The 18383-nt window shown below is 53.5% G+C and overlaps 1 protein-coding gene across 1 annotated transcript in view; it reads right to left on the bottom strand.

Moving 5' to 3' along the window:
* Positions 1-18383, bottom strand: part of PLEKHG4B (pleckstrin homology and RhoGEF domain containing G4B) — a 72793-nt gene that overhangs the window by 5632 nt on the left and 48778 nt on the right. Inside the window, 23 exon segments of the mRNA XM_082379616.1 lie at positions 524-704; positions 1304-1474; positions 2142-2240; positions 2244-2290; positions 2293-2371; positions 2440-2529; positions 3475-3530; positions 3533-3723; positions 3932-4098; positions 4142-4214; positions 4667-4837; positions 6054-6365; positions 6419-6799; positions 6883-7286; positions 7418-7579; positions 7661-7774; positions 8136-8178; positions 9106-9296; positions 11340-11505; positions 12015-12157; positions 12786-12884; positions 13232-13348; positions 15439-15525. Of these exon segments, the coding sequence (XP_082235742.1) occupies positions 524-704; positions 1304-1474; positions 2142-2240; positions 2244-2290; positions 2293-2371; positions 2440-2529; positions 3475-3530; positions 3533-3723; positions 3932-4098; positions 4142-4214; positions 4667-4837; positions 6054-6365; positions 6419-6799; positions 6883-7286; positions 7418-7579; positions 7661-7774; positions 8136-8178; positions 9106-9296; positions 11340-11505; positions 12015-12157; positions 12786-12884; positions 13232-13348; positions 15439-15525 (3544 nt within the window).

Raw genomic sequence — 18383 nt, 5'->3', positions numbered from 1 at the left:
GGCTGTCAGGGTGTTAGCATATTAGTGTTTCTCAGGCCCAGCAGGGTGGTCAGAGCCACCAGAAGGAGGGCCAGCTTGGAGGGGTTGCGATGAAGATGGCACGTGTGGCAGCCAGCCTGGATGAGCTACCACTCTGAAGTAGACAGAGGTGTCCCAGTGACCAACTCAGGGGAGAGGAGGGACTGAGGGCAGACATGAAGGAGGAGGGAACGAGGTGGGGGGGTCTTACCTGTGGGGAGACCACAGGCTGGCCATCGGCGCAGCGTCCAGGAGGCCAGGGGCCTTGACCACAGGGCAGGGCAGAAAGCTGACGCCACGGGTCTGAGGGCGTCTGGGAGCTGGGGCTGAGACCTCTCTCTGAGTGTGGGGGCCGGGGTCTTGCTTATCGTTTTAAGAAGTAAGTGTTCGTGTGCTGATGGATGGTGCTAAGGGGCCCCTCGGCCCAACCACGAGCCCTGAGCCCAGCCCAAGCCCAGCCCGAGCTGGCCCTGCACGCCGAGCGCCCTCCAGCCGCTCTGTCCACCTCGGCTCCGCAGAGCCTGCCGCCACAGGATCTTCCCTATCACGTCCGTCCAGGCGGTCTTGACCTCCGCGGAGCTCGCCTGGAGAACGCAGGCGTCCTGCGATTTCCGCCACCTGCGGAACCAGATCTCAAACCTCAAGCCACTGTCCCCGACGTTCTCCGTCATCCCGATCTCTGCCATCTGCAGCCACAAGCACCGGGAGGGACCGCAGATCCTGCCCTTTGGACAACTGACCGCTCTCTGGCTGATGCTTGACCCCAGCGCCTCCGTGCCGGAGGTCCCCTCACCCAGACACCGAGTGGTGTGGACGGGGCTGGGCCGGGGGCTCGTCGCCCCTGCCTCCCCGTTGCCCCTCGCCCCGACCCCTGCCATCCACGCTGGCTCCCTCGTGAGGGCTCAGTCCCCCCCAGAAGGGCTCCCTGGCGCGTCATCACAGGACCCCTCCGATGAGCCCCCTGGCAGGGAAGGGGTTGCGGTGGGGCCTCTCCCAGGAGACTTCACCCCCAGGGCCTGTCTGGGGGGAAGGGTGAGGCCCATGCCCTGAGACCGCCCAGGGGAAGGCCTCCTCTGTGTTCTGCCCACCTTCACCCAAACCTGAAATGGAGTCACCGACGAGGAGACATTTGTTTTCTAGCCCCTGGATTGGCACGTGGAACAGGAAGGACAAATGGCTCCCTGCGGCTTCTGGCGGCCCCAGGCTCCAAAAGTCAGCCCAAGAGCCACAGTAACAAATAACCTGGTGTTCCCTCCGGCCCCCAGCGCCCTGCTCGACGCGGCACCTTGAAGGACTGCTTGTACGCGTACACATCGTGGCCTCCGTCCACCTTCTGGGTCTTGCTGAACAGGATGAGGTCTTCAAACAGAAACACGCGCCTCAGGTGCTTCTTCCTTCTGCAGCAAATGAGGAACTCGTCCTGGCATCTCAGCCGCCTCTGTGCCTTCAGATCCACCTGCAGGCGGGCCGGCCTCTCTCAGGGGGACGGGGCATGACCTGATCCCAGCCTTGACCTCGCGCCCCTGTAACGAAGCCTCCACAAGCCAGGGCGACGGCTGCGTGAGGGTCAACTGCGCCCAGCCAGGCCGCCCCTTCATGGGAGGTGCCCCTTCCCTCCCGTGGACAGCCCTGTCCGGGGGGACGCCTGGGCTGTCCCAAATCGCTGGACTGAGCTCACTGGACAGAGGGCTTGGGAGCCTTCGGGTCTGCAGGTGGCCACCTGGGGCTGATCTGTTGTCTTGAAACTCTTGCTAATGCTGCTTTAACAAGGCACCTGCGTCTTCACTTGGAACGGGGAATTCGGTGGCGGTCCTGCCTGACCAGGAGGTCTGCTCCTCCTGCTGGTCCTGGGCGCTGGCCCCACCCCGGCCCCCAGCAGGGGCGAATCGGTAGGCTCAGGCCCAAAGCCAAGGCCAAGCTCAGTTTTCCCATATCCAGTTATTTCAGAGCAGCCCCAAACACCGACGTTTAGCACTGAGAGCCCGCCGGCCTTTCCTCCCGTGGCTGCCGCCCCAACAGCCTCTCCCGGGCGTTCCCTTCCCTCTGGGCGGGGGTCTGGGGGGTCTCAAGCGTGGGCGCCTCCCCGCAGGCCTGTTCTACCCACCAGGGTCCGGAGCACTCACGTCGCAGCCGCGGACGGCGTCCAGGGCCAGTAGGCCGTCGCCGTGGCGCAGCTGGAAGCGCACCGCGTCCTCGGCGGCCCTCAGCTCCCCCAGCTCCTGCTAACGGGCGGGGCAGCCGCCAGCCTCCTTGACCAGGGCCCGGAGCAGAGTGCGTACTTGGCCACGCGCTGCGCGGGCTTCAGCAGGTAGGAGACCAGGTCCATCTTGTCGCCCAGCTCCCGCGGCTTGTCCTGCAAGGCAGGCGAGAGGGTCAGCCCGGGCCAGGCCGGGCGGCCAGGCTCGCGGGCGGGGGGACGACCCTGAAGAAGGCGTTGCCGTCGCTGCAGAGCAGGGCGTCCGCCCGGGGCTTGTTCTTGCTGTAGAGCGCGGACGTGCCGAGCTGCTCCTCCTGCGAAGGGAGGGCTTGGGCCAGAAGCCGCCCAGCTCCTCGGGGTCTCGCCGCAGTCGGGAGCGGGCGCTCAGCTCCCCGGACGTGGTGGGAGCCCTAGACTCGGTCTCAAAATACCAGTTTTCGGGGAGGAGACAAGAGGGGGTGCTTAGAAGGTGGGCCCGAGGGAGGGTTTGACATATTCATTAACAGTCAAGAACCAAGTTTGTCTAAACGTTTAAAATTCTCAAGATTACTGTCAACATAAAACAACATGGAAGTTGCACATTATGGCTAAAAGCATTTTTTAAGAAATAGCTGAAAAGACACAGCACGTGGGATGTCCTTCAGCACCGGTGTTTTTGTCACGGTAATTCATATTTAACAATGCTGAAGCAGAAGTGTCACCTGCCCCCAGCACAGACGCTGCCCCAGTGCCCAAAACTGTGTTTGGTAACTACTTGTTGAAAGAACTTTCTTTTCAGAGTAAATTAAGAATTTTATAAAGACTCAATATTCATGGTTGAGAAGAGACTTACTAAAACCTCAGGTCTCCTCAGAATAATCTATACATCCATGCGGCTCTCAGAGCTGGTCAGGAGGGTCTGGCGCCCCTCTGGAAGGGGAGCTGGGCAGGCTCGCAGGAAGACCGTGACGGGGACCAGGTGGGCTTCCTACGTGCAGGGAGCAAACCGATTTTGGAAGCTGCTTTGGGCCGGCTAGCTGTGAGGGGTGGGTTGCGGACAGATTAGGTGTGATGACACAGGTGCAATCCCAGTGCCGAGGGGCTCTTGACCAGGGTGCCGTCTGCTGACCCCGAGGCCCAAGTGTCCAGAGCCAGGTCATAACTGGCAGGGACGTATCTCCTGACCCGGACACAAGGGACCCACTGGCCTGAAACGTGGGCCGCTCCCAGCACGAGTGGGGTTGGCCTCACCCTGTCCACACCGTGGGCTGGGGACTCACATATCTCAGGAACGCGTGGCCCACGGCCCAGGGGCGGTGCCGGCAGCGCTCCAGCCCCGGAAGTGCCCGCGGTGGAAGGCGTAGAGCGTCTCCCAGTTCCCGAAAATGACGCTGCGCTTCCCTCGGAGGTCCTGGGGCAGGTCCGTCCTTTCCATTTCTGGAAAATAGTTGTTGATGACACATCCTAAGGACCTAACGTACTGCCTCTCCGTGGAGATCATCTCGGCCATCACGTGCTGCGGTCGGCTGCTGAAAGACAGAGAGCCGAGGGGACACTCAGGCCTCGCGGCCGCCAGCCGCAGGAGGCACTTCGTCAGCGCTATTCCTGCCTCGGAAGAAACAAGAGACTGAAACTCCAGAGTAATGAACGCGGTATACACAGATGGGAGACGCACAAAAGCACTCTCTCCCGTGGTTTCCTGTCTTCGGGGACGAGTCATTTCGAGACGCTTCACACCTGAGCTGTCCTCGCACCGGTACTGGAGTCGCCCCTCTGATGTAGAGAAGCACAGGGAGGTTACAGCAGAAGGAAAGCTGTTGCATCGACGTTTCCACGCTGCCGATCACGGCCTTTTCAGAAGAGAGAGCCCTTTGGAAACTGAAAAGGAGAGATTCGCAGGCTCCCTAACTTCAAGCCTGACCCCAGGCGGTTTGATTCTAGCACCGCCTTTGGGGGGCAGCTCTGGCAGGAAGAAGACTCGCACGCCCGCAGCAGGGAGCCCTCTGCCGGGAAGGCTGTGCTGCAGATTTACGGGAAAACCGGTTTCCGGCGCACACCGGCTGCTAACCTACCACAAGGTGTTCCTGAAAAGTCAGCTCTACTCAGTGACCTCTGACCCAGATGCAGAGAAGCCGCTGCAGCATAGGACGGAGAGTAGGCCTGGGGGCCAGCGTGGCGCAGAGGTTGACAGCGAGCGGAGGGCCCTGTCTGGGCTGGAGGTCCCCACGCACACGACGCGTTCCTTCCCTATTTGATAGCATCCCACCAGCCACCTTCTGAAACTACTCCATCCTAATGACACCAGTGGGGGTTGGTAGAGTTTTTCCTGCCATTATCTGTCTTTACTTTTTTTTTTGATTGGAAAAAAAGCAGCTAACGATAGGAAATACACCGTGGCCAGAACGCTGTGAGTTCACCCTGTTTGCAGCAGACCCTGGACGGCCCCTCCCACGCCTGCAGCACGGATCTTACAGGTGCTTCTTGTTTCCGGGAAGACGGCGCCTTCTGCTGGTCGGGGGCCCGGAGCCCTCGGCGGCGGCAGTGCCGACAAACACAGCTGCTGCCACGCGAGGTGCCCTTGTCACACCCACGCACGGCCGCCGAGTCACCTCCTGTAGACACTCGCCGAAAACAAGCGTTCTTCTTCAATATCCAGAAAAGAAATACACACTAGCGTGGTCTGGGCATCTGGACCAAGTAAATGGAAATTGACTCATAAAGGATAGAAATTTCTGGGGAAATGACTGCTGGCCAAGCGACAGGAGCTCCCTCCGGACAGCTGGGTTTCCGGGAAGACAGGGTGGTTCATGCAAAGCTCCCGCCCTGGCCCTGGCATCTGGGAGGACTCGCTCCCTTGAAGGTTGTGTGCGGGGTCCCCACCGCCAGGCCTGGGCTTGGTGGGTCTGAGGCCCGTGAATGGCGGGAGGGGGACCCATCCCCAGCGGCAAAGGCAGGACAGCTTTGCCAACCTGCTCCCTCCCGGACCCAGGACGTCCACTCTGGGTGGCCAGGAGGCTCCCGGTGAGTGGACCACACCTACCCCTGCCTTCTGCTGCCCCGACACCTTCAAAATGAGCTGGAAGGCCGTCCACAGACCTGCAGCTCTCCCTGTGGCCTGCCCACACCCCACAAGGTCCACCTTTAACAAGGTGGTTGAAGGTTGTTTCAGAAGAGCATTTTGTAACCATCTCAGTTCAGATTCGAGCTGCTGTCTGGAGGAAACACACGTGGACCCATCCAATGAGCAAAGGAGACCAGGAGGACGCCCCCCTCCAGCCAGGGCTCACTATAATCAGGGACAAACAACCCAGAGGCTGTGAGGCCAGGCTGGCGTCACTGACTGTCACTGGGGTGGGCGGGGTCCTTGACCACGTTTTATCCAGACAGCTAATAGGACGTATCTTTTTGCAAACATCTTCCTAAAGATTTAACAAACTAAACGGACATTTTCATTTGGGCAACAGATAAACGGGCACACACTTCTTACCTCAATACTTACAGACTTTTTAAAAAGCAATTTTTAAAGTAATTTCTTCACATTGGGGGCTTGATTTACTTATTGTAATTTTCTAGAAATGGGCTCTAAACAACTAGAGTTGGTTGTTTAACCATCAGAGCGGGTGTGCTAGGTCACTACATGCCCTGAAAAAGGAGGCGGCTTTTAGAGATTCTGTTCTGAGCACGGGGAGATCACTCATGTCTTGTTTAAAATCAGACGTGAGTGCTTCAGCCTGGACCTGACGGGGAAGGCCTGGAGGGGCGTCCGTGGGTTTCCCATGCTGTGGAAGGGCACTTCACGGCTTTGGGTTTCTAGATCCCACTGACCACTAGGCCCACAGGTTGAGGGCATCTGCCTCACCTTCCAGCTCGCCCCTTCCCATCCTCCTCGGAGGGGTGGATCCTGGAGGGAGAGGACAGACTCCGGTTCCGAGGGAGCCGAGGGCTCTCGGCACGTGGCCTCAGCGGGGGCTGCTTCTCTGAGGCCACGGTGGTGCTGGCCACCTCCAGGCCTTTGATAAAGACCCCAGTGTGGCCCAGCCGGAGGGAGCCCCTGGGGCCACTGTCAAGCTGAGGAGTCGCGAAGCTTTGTGTTTTCTCCCTAATTTTCTTCAGGGGGTGCTTCCTGGGGCGGGCGGAGCAGCACGTGCAGCTGCTGTCCTGTGCGTCACACCTGGGCCCAGGTGCTCACCTTCCTGGCCACACACAGCAGCTTGTCCGGCCCACTCCCCAGCTCGGGGCTCGGGGTCAGCGGGAGGGGTCCAGGCAGGCTCAAGGGGCTGCCCCTCGGGTCCCTGGGCAAGCTCGTGCTTCGGGGGGCTCCAGCCCAGAGGCAGGGTGCCGGGGCCCGGGGCTGCCTCTCCAAGGGCCTCTTGCCAGTGGCGTCGGGTCTGCCGGCTCTGCAGCCACAAGGTTTGGCCCCGTGGCAGCGCCCAGTGGCCGCCGGGGCCCACCACCACCACACTCGCCCTGGGGAAGCTCTGCACGGCCGCCCGGCGACAGCGCGTCAGACCCTCGGTGACCAGCTCTGGGTCCAGGTGCCCCAGGCACTGACTGCACCGCAGCGTCCACCTGCCCACCTGCCTGGCACAGGAGGGCGCCGCCCACCTGCCTGGCACAGGAGGGCGCCAGTCAGCGCAGTGAAGGACGGTCACGGCCTGGGCGGCCTCAGCCAGCACCCTGAGTAAACTCAGGTCACGCTCTGCCTGCTGACCAGGTCGCCCAAAGCGAGGACCAGGGTGAGCCAGAGGCCAGAGCGAGAGGAAGACCCTGTGCTCGCGGTGGCAACTGCCGGCCGGAGTCGACCATGGGCATCAGGGCTGGAGAGGCCGTGAGACGGTCCGCGTCCCTGCCTGGTGTGGGACCCATGGGCCAGGGACCTCGGGCCGAGAGTTCCCGGCCTGCCCTGGCCTCTTGGGTTCTGTGCTCCCGAGGACTCTGGCCCTGGCGCCCTAGCGGCAGGAATTCTAGGGCGCTCGCGAGAGTGCAGGTGCGGCTGTGCTGCAGCAATCGTTCTGGGATCTTTGACGGTAAGTGGACTTTTATAACAGAGCCGGTAAACAGAAAGAACAGTTCCCGCGTCCTCGTGGCCTGTCTGGTACAATAAATAAACCCCTCACAGGTCTACGGAGAGCCTGGGGGTGGCGCCCACCTCTCAGCGAATGTCCGCAGCAAGGACGGGGCAACGCGTGCACACCCTGGGAGGGACTGGGCCGGGGCGCTTACCGTCTCGCAGAACTCGGACCCGCGGGCCTGCCTGGCCAGCTCGCCCTCCCTCCGCTCAGCCAGGCCGGCCTTGGCGCTCAGACTCCTTCTGAAGGCCTGGGTCCCTTCCTCTGCGCCTTGCAAGTCCTCTTCCATCAGCCGCAGCCCTTTCGGACGATATTGCTGCGGCCCAAGGAGCCAACAATCAGAACAAGCCCCGGTAGTGCCCTGGGTGTCCCTGCGTGTGTCCTGGTGGGCACCCACCGTCAGCCCGTCCGGGAGAGCCTGGGACGCCTGCCACTGCTTTGTGTTCCCCAGAGAGAGCAGCTCCAAAGGCCCGAGGAATTTCTCTCTTTCTTTTTCAAACCACGATGTCATCTACATAGGAAAAGAAGGTTTTACTTTTAAACGTGCTAAGGAGTCCGGCCTTAAGACTTCGGAGGACAAAGGAGGTGTCAGACGCCGCCTCGGGGCCGGTGCATCTGGTTCCTACAGCCACACGCCTCGTCCAAATGGCTCTCCTGAGCGCATCCGAAGGCTACTCGGCCTCAGTTTGAACCATGGTTTTCATTTGTGATTTTTCAATCTGTGAATGGGAGTGAATGAGCTTGGGTTGGAGAGGGATTGGGATGACCACAGATCTCCATGGCTCAAGTTTATAACTGTTTTAATTGTTTGGAAATGGAAATTAAGATAATTGAAAAATGGATCCAGAAGTTTCAGTTTCGAAACTTGTTACTATGCTACACAAACTCCGGAAACATTCCTCAGGCTGGCGGCACCTGGGAGGGACGGAGGGGCGATGGCAGGCCTGCCTGCACCCACACAGTCCGATGAGGTCACGGTCATCACTTAAGAGACACAGTTCCCATGGCAACAGCACTACGCTCACCGCGGGCACGTCAGAGGCAAACCCTCACAGGGCAATGCAGGGGCATCCGGTCGTTAGACACCCAGGAAGAGGTTTGCTATTAAAAATGGAGCGATTGGGCTGGATCTATCAGGACAATAATTGTATTTAATGAACTCAGATGTACGAGCAGAGGAGAGAGACCAGAGTACATGCTCTTTGTGGACAGAGTCATGGAAAAAACCATCAAACCTAGATTTTTGCAAGGAAGCACCTGCAGTCCTAGAACCGCCAGGTAGAGACGAGGAAATGGTCAGCAGGGCAGAGGCACCTCAGAGGTGGGGTCCCACTTACGGCCTCGAGAAAAAATAAATTCCAGTCGGTTTGAAAAATTAAATGGAGAAATTCAAACCATGAAAGTCTTATAATGGAATACATTAGTCGTTCTGTAACCGAAAGATAGGAAAGGCCACATAAATCATAAGCAAAGTTAAAGGACAAATTACAAATTACAGATATTTGCAACACAATCAAAGGATTAGAAGTGACATAATGAAACTATTACAAACTGTATAGAAATTGGCCAAGTACATGAAAAAGCAATTTATTAGAGAAGTAAAAATAACCAATAAATGTAGGAAGAAAAGGTTCAACTGCAGCATAAAAAATCCGAATGCAGACAATGATGAGACACTTTATCGTCACCTGTCAGATTGGCAAATGAGAAGGCGGACCTCCAAAGGCTGCTGAGAGCCCAGGCGGGGCCAGCTGTGTGGAAGGCCGCTGGCAGATGTCTGAGAACCTCAGAAGATGTGCACCCTGACCCTCCAATCCAGCCTAGGAATTTGCAAACAATCACGAAGTGCGAAGGATGTGCAGGTGGTGGTGTCTGTAATAGCGAACAGCACGGCAGAGCCCCAGAGACTCCCACGGGCGTGCGTGCCCACGCAGGGCCCCCCTCAGCGCCAGCCAGAGGAGCGTGTGTGGCAGGATCTCACCGTGGTTAAAACCTAGTTCCTTTCTAATTCTTCCACAGCGTGCGTGCAATTTCTTAGGTAAAAAAGACAATGTAACACACTATATAGGATGATCCCATGTTTAAGTTAAAGTGTATTTAGTTTTGGGTGAAGATGGCAGACTAAAACATATCTAACTTTGATCCATCCTGAAACACTGCTAAAGCGTCAGTAACCTCTTTCAAGGTATAGAGGATGGGGGCAACAGAGAGGCTGGGAGGAGGGACACTGGGGGGCCCTGGGCGTCCTGAGCAGGTGGCGAAGCTGAGGGAGCCTGGGAGCCGTGGCGAGGCAGGGGCCCCAGTGCACGCCCCGTCCACCCCGCGGGGCCCGGGGTGCTCTCCGCAGAGGGGCAGGCAGGCAGGGGGCCACGGGAAGGCTGAGTCTCACCTCCTCCCTGACGTGCAGGAGGCCCTCCCCTCGGGGGTCAGAGGTGGCATCTCCGGACGTGGGCCCAGCAGGGGGCCTCCAATGGCCCCGCCCCACTCGTGAGCTGGGCAGGCAACCTAGGATCACCAGGAGAGCCTCCAGCATGAGAAAGAGAAGCCAGAACAAGCCTGCAGAGGCCCCCTTGGAGAGGAGAGAGGCTGGGCAGACACCATGATCAGTATTTCAGCGAGAGCAAGTCAGGTGCTGTAAAGAAGGGCCACTGAGAGGAATAAACAAACGAAACCTCCGTGGAAGTTACCAATGTTAGAGCAGAAGCAAAAGCACACAGTGGGGTTAGGAGATAAAGTCCATAAAATCTACTCTGAAAGTAGAGGAAAAGGCCAGCGACGTGGAAAATGGAAAAGGAAGAAAACGAGCGGACCAGCAGGAAGCGTGGCATCTGGGAAACGGGGGTGCTCATCAAGGAACCCCAGAATCCCCAGAGCTAGGGGGGCCAAGGAGGAGCTTCTGCTCACCAGGCTGAGGCGGCCCGAGGACCAGAGGTGGGCGAGGTTCTGGGGGGAAAGCAGGGCCCAGCCCAAGGCCGAGAGGGGAGCAGGTCAGACTCGCCTGCAACCCGCGAGGCTAAACGACCGTACGGTGCCTCCGCCGTGGAGGGAAAACAAACTACTGAGGACTGTGAAGGAGAAGAGACAGCATCGGATGTGCAGGTCCTAGAGTTTCCATCCTTTCTCTGGGAAGTCCTGGAGGGCATTTTATAATAAAATACATAATATATAAGAAACAGTAGAGCCCACAGGATGGAGGAGGCCCCAGAGGACAAGGAATCGACCCTACAGGGTAGACAGGGGACCCCACAGGATTGAGGAGGGGGTGGAGGAGCCCCAGGCAGGGCCTGCCTCCAGGTTGGGGTGTCCCGAGTCAGCCGTGCTCCAGGCTGCCACCACCAGGACCAGGTGAGCTGGTCAGCCTCTTGTCTGTGCTTCCCTGCCAGCCTCTGGCTCCCCTTCCCTGCAGCCTAGATCAGCTGGGTCACCATCTCCCACCACCCAGGCCCCCCACTGGCCCATGGCTGGGCGCTAGGGCTGTTTGTGGGGAGGCCAGGGAGGGAAAATACACAGTATGCACACCCCACCGTGACTGCTGGCTGTCCTGGGGACCAGTCTGGGGTGTCCTGGGGTGGCGCCCCTCCCACCCTGACTGCCCCATGGTGACCAGACACTGGAGGATGCAGGGCCAGCTGAGGGTCCAGAGAGTCTCCAGCCACTCTTCACTGCCCCTATGCTGCTGGCTGGGCGGGGGGTCCTGGCTTCACATTCACTAACCAGGAAACAGTGGCTGATAAAATAATAAGGATTTTACTTGAAAAACATATAAGCTTTTGGAAATCGTTATATGCATATGAATATAAAGAAAATCTGGATGAAAATAGTGAGTGTTACACTGGTTATTTCAAGTAACCCGATTCCATACCTCCTGGAAGCCTGACTGGTCACCTCCCCCCAGAGCCCTGACTGTCACCTCCCCCTGGCTCCCTGTCACCTCCCCCTGGCTCCCTGACTGGTCACCTCCCCCCGGAGCCCTGACTGTCACCTCCCCCCGGAGCCCTGACTGTCACCTCCCCCTGGAGCCCTGACTGTCACCTCCCCCTGGCTCCCTGACTGGTCACCTCTCCCAGGACACTGACCTGGTCGCCTCCCCCCTGGAGCCCTGACTGGTGTCCTCGCTCCTGGAGCTTCTTCAGTGCCTGCAGACTCTCCAGCTCCTGCAGACACCTGTTGGAGGCGAGGACCAGCCTGTGGACCTCTTCGTCCACTTGGTTGTACAGCCTGCAGGCAGCCTCGATGGTGTCCCTGGAAAGGGAAGGCAGCTGTCGGGGTGTTTGTTCACAGCAAGCCCCGCGTCGGTGACCCCTGGTTACAAACACCAACTGCACTCTGTACATCTGACAAAAACGGAAGCCCCCGAGGAGGCCCACAGCCCGAGCAGAGCATAAACATGCCTGGCAGCTGTGACACCCTGCCAGCCACAGGTGCGGGCACCCCGGAGGTGGCAGGGGAATGTGGGTGGGTGGACCCGGGGCCTGGGAGGCAACAGGCAAGGAAGCATTTGGTTAGGACTGACGCTGAATCCCAGGAAGTGACCTTTCTCCACTTGAGCCTTCCAAGGAATCTGCTAGGCTTCCTTTAGTTCCAAAGGGAATTAATCTCTGGTCAGTCACAGTGTGTCCGTCAGAGGAATGGAGCTTTGAACTCCTTGGAGACACTGCAGGTGATGAAGACGGGCTTCCCGTGAGTGGGCAGAGCACTGGGAATTCCCCTGGCTGGGCTACGGTCCAGCGCTGCCCCAGCGGGACACTCACTGGTAGTCTTGGCCGGCGCCGTGCTCCTCCCTCCTCAGCCGTGCCAGCACGGTGCCGCCTTCCAGCCGGAGGGCCACCAGCCGCGCGTCTTCCAGGACATGCTTCATCACCGCCCTGTGCTTGCCGATCAACTCTGCGACCTCCTGCCCGGGCGGGAGAAACGTGCTTGGAAGCCCTCCTCCAGTCCTCCCAAGCCTAGCGCTAGTGGACATGTCAGTGTGACCCACGTCCTTGCTCTGTCAACCGAGCTAAAGGCGGGTGGGCTCGGCGCACCCCACACGCCACCCAGCCCCCGCAGGACGTAGCACAGCTCCAGATGCCCTTGCCCGAGGGAAGGGAGGTCTGGGGGCAGAAAGGAAGAGGGAGGCTTAAAGGCGGCAGCAGGAGGAGATCCTGGTGTTTAGACGAGGCCGTGGGTTTCACCGCGCACCCTGGGCACCGGGAGGCGTCTCCAGGCCCCTGGTCCCTGGGCCGTCGGGGTCCCTCCAGACAGTCCGCCTGTGTGTCTCCTTTGAATCACTCACTCCTGACAGCAATCACTTGTGCCTTGGTGGCATGTCAGCAAATGTACTGGTGCTGTTTCTTTTCTGGGCAGAGTGGGATTTTTTTGGTCACAAGGGGGAGGAAGTGGTCTTTGGGAAGTTTTTTGCTAATTGAAAGGGATCTGTGAATGAAAAAGGGCTTGAAAATTTTTGCTGAGGATGATGGTTTTGACCAAACTGTTGTGTTCCCACCTATCTGTCAAATAAAATAAAATACACGAGAAGCTACCTGTGCTGTGCTTGGGGTCCTGTGGGTGTTCAGGGAGTGGACTGAATTTTGTAGGAAAACAATGGCTTCCTTGCAGTTTGAGGTGAAGGGCTCCAGCTTCTATTGAGGTTTGAGAGCCAGGAGACATAAAGACAGCTTCTGTTAGATGCTGAAACAAGCAGCTGTGAGTTTCCACATTTAAACCCATCTCAGGTTGTAAAGCCTGCCATGCGGCTGCCCGGTGACCTCTGCACATCTACAGAAGTTCCTCCCCCGCCCAGGGTGGGGTTTCAGTGGCATTCTCAAGTGCGCCACGGTGTGGTTGTCCAGAAACAGACTGTTGATGGTGACTGTGACAGGTGTGACACTTGGGGGGGGGGTGCCCTTTTCTGACTTAAGTAAAAAAAATCCATCTAAGGAGAAGCCCAGGAGACTGGCATGTGCAGCAGCTGTGAGTTGCACCTTACCCGACGGAAGCAGATCCAGGCACTGTGGCTGTAGGGAAAGGAGCCCTCGAGGTCTGCAGTCAGCTGGGAGCTGTCGACAAGTTTGTGCAGGGCCTTCAGGGAACCCACCAGCTCACACTGCCAAGGAAGGTATTCACTGGTCATGGCCATGGATGCAGCCCTCAGGAAAAACCACTAGAATGGCTCACTCCTGGGAAAACTGCTGGGTTACTGGGTTGAGAGGATTGAGAAGCAACTTTAGGGGTCAGCTATCCTGCCTGCTGGTGGCATTACTGCAGTATACGTGGTTGGACACAGGAATCTAACTGAGACGTGAAAGGAGAGACAGCAAGAGAAATAGAGGAAAGACCAAAAGAATGGAAAAGTTGGGGAAGAAGGGATGGCAAGATGTTAACAGGAAAAGGGAAAGGGCAGGAGGAGGAAGGGAAAAGTGACAGGATGAATCAAGGATGAGCTACTTCTGGTTTAGCAGAGTTGACCCTCTCCAGACAAAACCAGACTCTGGATAAAGTATAACGACAGCCATCTGAAAGCTCTGGAGTGTGAACAAAGCCACCATGGAGGCAACTGAAACTGGGTAAAAGGACTGGCATGGGGTGGCTCCCTGTTTTTGTGGCTTTGGCCTGAAGGCAGGCTGCCAACATGGTGAGGCTGGAGTGGCTGAAGCTCCGATAGAAAATGGGCATCTTTCTGGCCTAAACAGCCAGAGGATAGAGCTGGGGCAGAAAGTGAAGGTCAATATCCACCCCATGAAGAAAGCTGGGGAAAGGGAGCTCCAGTTGTGTGTAACTGGACCTACTCAGTCTAATCAAGTTAGATGCATGCTAAAACAGCATTCTGTGAAGGTTTATAACAGAATCCAGAGTCTCTACAACAGAATATTCACAGTGTTCAAAATATAATCCAAAATTACTTGACACACAAAGAATCAGGAAAATGTGACTCATTCTGAAGCTTCAGGAAAAGACAATCAACAGAGATCAACCCAGAAAAGACCACAGATGTTGTAATTAGACAGGACTTTGAAGCAGCTATTATAACTATGTCAATGATGTAAAGGAAAAGATGCTTGCAATTAATGAGAGAATAGGAAATCTCAGCAGAGATATAGAAAATCTATTTAAAAACCCACTGAAAATTTTATAGCTGAAAAACACAGTATCTGAACTAAAAAACTCACTGGATGGGCTTAATAGCTGAATGGAGTCAGTGACCTTGAAGATAGATCAATAGAAACAATCTGATCTGAAGAGAAGAAAAAAAGTGAAAAAACCTCCCAGATTCTCAAAGACTTATGGGACAATATCACTACTGTATGTGTAATTGAAATCAAGAAAGAGAGGAGAGAATGAGGCAGAAAAGACTCTTAAGAAATAATGATTGAAAACTTCCTAAATTTGGTGATAAACATAAACATAAATGTTCAAGAAGTTCAGCCAAACTTAACAGGATAAATAAGAAGAAAACCATGCCGAGTCATGTTACAGTCAATTTGCTAAAAAAGGAGAAAATCTTAGAAGTGGCCAGAGAAAAATGACACATTTCCTATAGATGAACTTTTTTACTATGAACTTTTCATCAGAAACTAGGAAGGCCAGAAGACACCAGAACAACATCTTTAAAGTGCTGAAAAAACAAACAAACAAAAAAAAACTACTGTCAAGCCAGAATTCTACATCTAGTGAAAATATCCTTCAAGAATGAAGGCTGGGAATTCCCTGGCGGTCCAGTGGTTAGGACTCTGTGCTTCCACTGCAGGGGGCACAGGTTCGATTCCTGGTCAGGAACTAAGATCCCGCAAGCCACGTGGCATGGCCAAAAATAAGTAAATAAAAATAAAGAAAGAAAAACAGAAAAGAAATCTGAGGGGAAGAGAGAACATTTTAAAAATACGAATGAAGGCAAAGTAAAGACATTTTCAGATAAAAGAGAAAGAAGCAAGAAGAGAAGGAAAGAAAACAAATGAGGTGGAGAAGAAAAACCAGATTTTTAGAAGTTTTCTGATGTTATGCTCTGCAGGGGTCCTGCAAGAATTCAAGGCATTGGAGACAGGTTTCCAGGCTCCTGTATGGAAGCAACTAGATCTTACAGAAATTCTTTCATACGTTATCTCATCTAGGTGCCCTAATATTTAATTTTATGCATCACTCAGGGTCTATCTGTCAGAGTCATCAGTCAGTCTTGTGCTTACGGTCTAAAGCCATTACCTGAATTGTTGCATCCTTGTCAGGCCTAAATGCTGATTCTTTATCCACCAGCAGCAAAATACTATGAATTAAGGGAGGAGATGTGTTCTGAAATAAGAAATACTGATTAGCTTTCTAATTTTTAACTTCACTGAGTTAATAAAATTGTCCAATTTTTATTGGTTCTACTTTGATATGTTCCAAAAGTTCCTAAAATGCATAAAATGTAGTTGCCTTCTCTGTGAATATAAATTATTTGCCCTTATGAATTTTAAGGTAATCAGGTTTATTGATTATAATTAACATAGGATAAATTCACCCTTTTTAGTGTACAGTTCTCTAAGTTTCGACATAACTTATAGTCATGTAACCACCACCACAATCAAGATATAAGACAGTTTAGCATCCCGCACATTTCTTCATGTGCCTCTGTAGTCCAGCTCCGCAGTCCCTGGCAATCACCCGTCTGTTTTCTGTCTCAGTAAATTGCCTTTGCATATATTGTATGAACGGACTCATGCAGTGCAGTATCGGCTTGTCTCACTTAGCACACGGCCCTGAGACGCATCCCCAGCGCTGGGAGGTCAGCAGCTCACGCCTCTCACTGCTCATCATGTTACCTCGCCTGCAGGCACCACAGTCTTGTCGCTCACTCAGCAGATGAAGGACATGTGTGTTGTTTCCAGTTTCTGGCAATCATAAACAAAGCCTGTGAACACTGTGTTTTCATTTCTTTGGTGTAAATATCCAGCCATTGGTTTGCCGGGTGCTGTGGTTAAGTGTATGTTTAGCTTGTGAGAGACCACCAAATAGTCTTCCCGAGTCCTGCTTCCCACCAGCAGCACCACAGCCTTGTTCTGGTCAAGTTTGTGGTTGTAGTTGTGTGTGTGATCTCATTTTGGTTTTAAGTTGCATTTCTCCAGTGACTAAAGATGTTGAACATATTTGTACGTGCCTATTTCCCGTTCATAAATTTTTTTTGGTAAAGTCTGTTCAAATATTTTGCCCATATTTTACTGGACTTTCTTTTTCTTACTATTGAGTTCTGAGACTTTATACATTCTGGACACAAGTCTTTTATCAGATGTGTGTTTTGCAAACATTTTATCACAGTCTTGGCTTTGTATTTTCAGTTTAGTAACAGTGTCTTTTGAGGAGAAGTTTTACATTTGGACGAAGTTCAATTTATCATGTTTTCTTTTATGGATTATGGTGCTGGGCTCAGAGCTAAGAAATATTCGACTAAACCAAGGTCGTGAAGATTTTCTGTGTCTTCTTCTGGTGTTTTGCGGTTTTAGAGTTTACATGTAGGTCTAAGATCCATTTTCAGTTAAGTTTTATATATCATATGAGGTATGTGTGGAAGATTTCTTTTTTTTCCTTTCTTTTGCCTACAGATGTCCAATTGTTCCAACTCTATTGGTTGAAAAAAATCTTATTTTTAAAAAGTGTTTATGACTTTAATCAAACTCCTGTCTCTGTTTGCTAGATTATATTGAGGCCAGATCATTCAGCAATAAAATGCTTTTATTTACCCAGTGTTTCTTCATTCATATTCCCTAAGGCTTTACTTTTTAATACTTTCTTATAGTGATAAACAAATTTTAGGCTTTTTTGTAGTCCCCTATTTTGAAATGAATTTACTGGATGGGCCTCAGGACTAATTGATATCTTACCTGTTTTAAGTTCATCCTGTATACTTATATTTTTGTTAAGTGGCTTCTTGTGGATGACACTTTTTGTTAATATTTGTTGAATGAATAAGCCATAGAAAAGCCATAGAAAAGCACAATCTTGTTTTCCTATTTTAGAGCCATATTCTATTTCTCTTACTCAGTTTAGCTAAAATTTTGAGTTATCATGTATTAAAACTACAAACAGTTTGGAAAAGTGTTTTATATTTCTTATATATTCCTATTTGAGTGAATTTTTACTATTAGGATTTGTTACTATTCCAAAGAGAATTAATGTTAATTCTCAGATAAGAGAGAACAGTTAATGATCTATGACAATTACCATGTTAAGAAGGTAACAGTTACCTGCTGCGAGTGGGGTAGGGATGAGCAAATTCTCAGGGTTTTCTTCCACCAAAAGGGAAAAAAATCACTCTTCCCTTTTCAAAATGGAAAGCTTTCTATGGTATCTGAACCTTAATAATTTAACAAATTTGAAGTATACTTACTTGAGGTAGATATGAAGAACAGCTGAAATTTTTTGCCCTTTGTAAAAATATTTAACTACTTTTATACATCCCTCAAAACTTAAATTGAAAATGGACACATGATCCTTAAATTCCAGCTCATTTCCATTCCTCTCATTTGGATCAGAAATCTTGCTGTCAGCTGAGCCAAAAACAGGGCAGGGGTCTGCAGGCCAGCTTTCTCTGCAAGGCCCTCAGGGCAGTCTGAAAGCCAGCTTTGTGGAATAGTTTTGTCCAGACATGGAAAAGAATTCGATTTCCTCTCGTAACCCCATCATGAAGCTCCTTAGACTATTCGCGTGTGATAAAAAGTCCCAGATGTAGCTGACGTTTTTCCCAGCTCCTAGCTTCTGCTCTGGGAGTTGCGTGGGTGGTCAGGGACCACCTCTCTCAGGTCTGTCTCCCCCATGGGACCTGAGTGGCCCAGGATTTAAGGGAAGTCTGTACAAAAAGAAATGCTGGGGAAACCGGTAAGTGGCCAGGTCCGATCTGCCTAGAACTCAGGTCAACAGCTAGGGTGGGGAAGCGCGGCAGACTTTCTGTGAAGGGCTCACTCATCTCTGCCTGAGGCTGGACCCCTGATTTTCCATGGGCTCTTCATGGTTGCTGATATTCACGTTCCCATCGGATGCCAAAGGAGCAGAGCTGCCCCAGTCCTCCCGCTTTAGGAAACGCCCGCAGAGTGTGCAGACGTGCATCTGCGTCTTCCTGGCTGTCTGGCCCTGCTCTGCTCCGTCCCGCACACAACACACACGCGGTACAGCTC

This window comes from Balaenoptera borealis (assembly GCF_965194805.1).
Source record: "Balaenoptera borealis genome assembly, chromosome: 2".
Lineage (NCBI taxonomy): Eukaryota > Metazoa > Chordata > Mammalia > Artiodactyla > Balaenopteridae > Balaenoptera > Balaenoptera borealis.
This window is presented reverse-complemented; position numbering and strand designations above follow the sequence as displayed.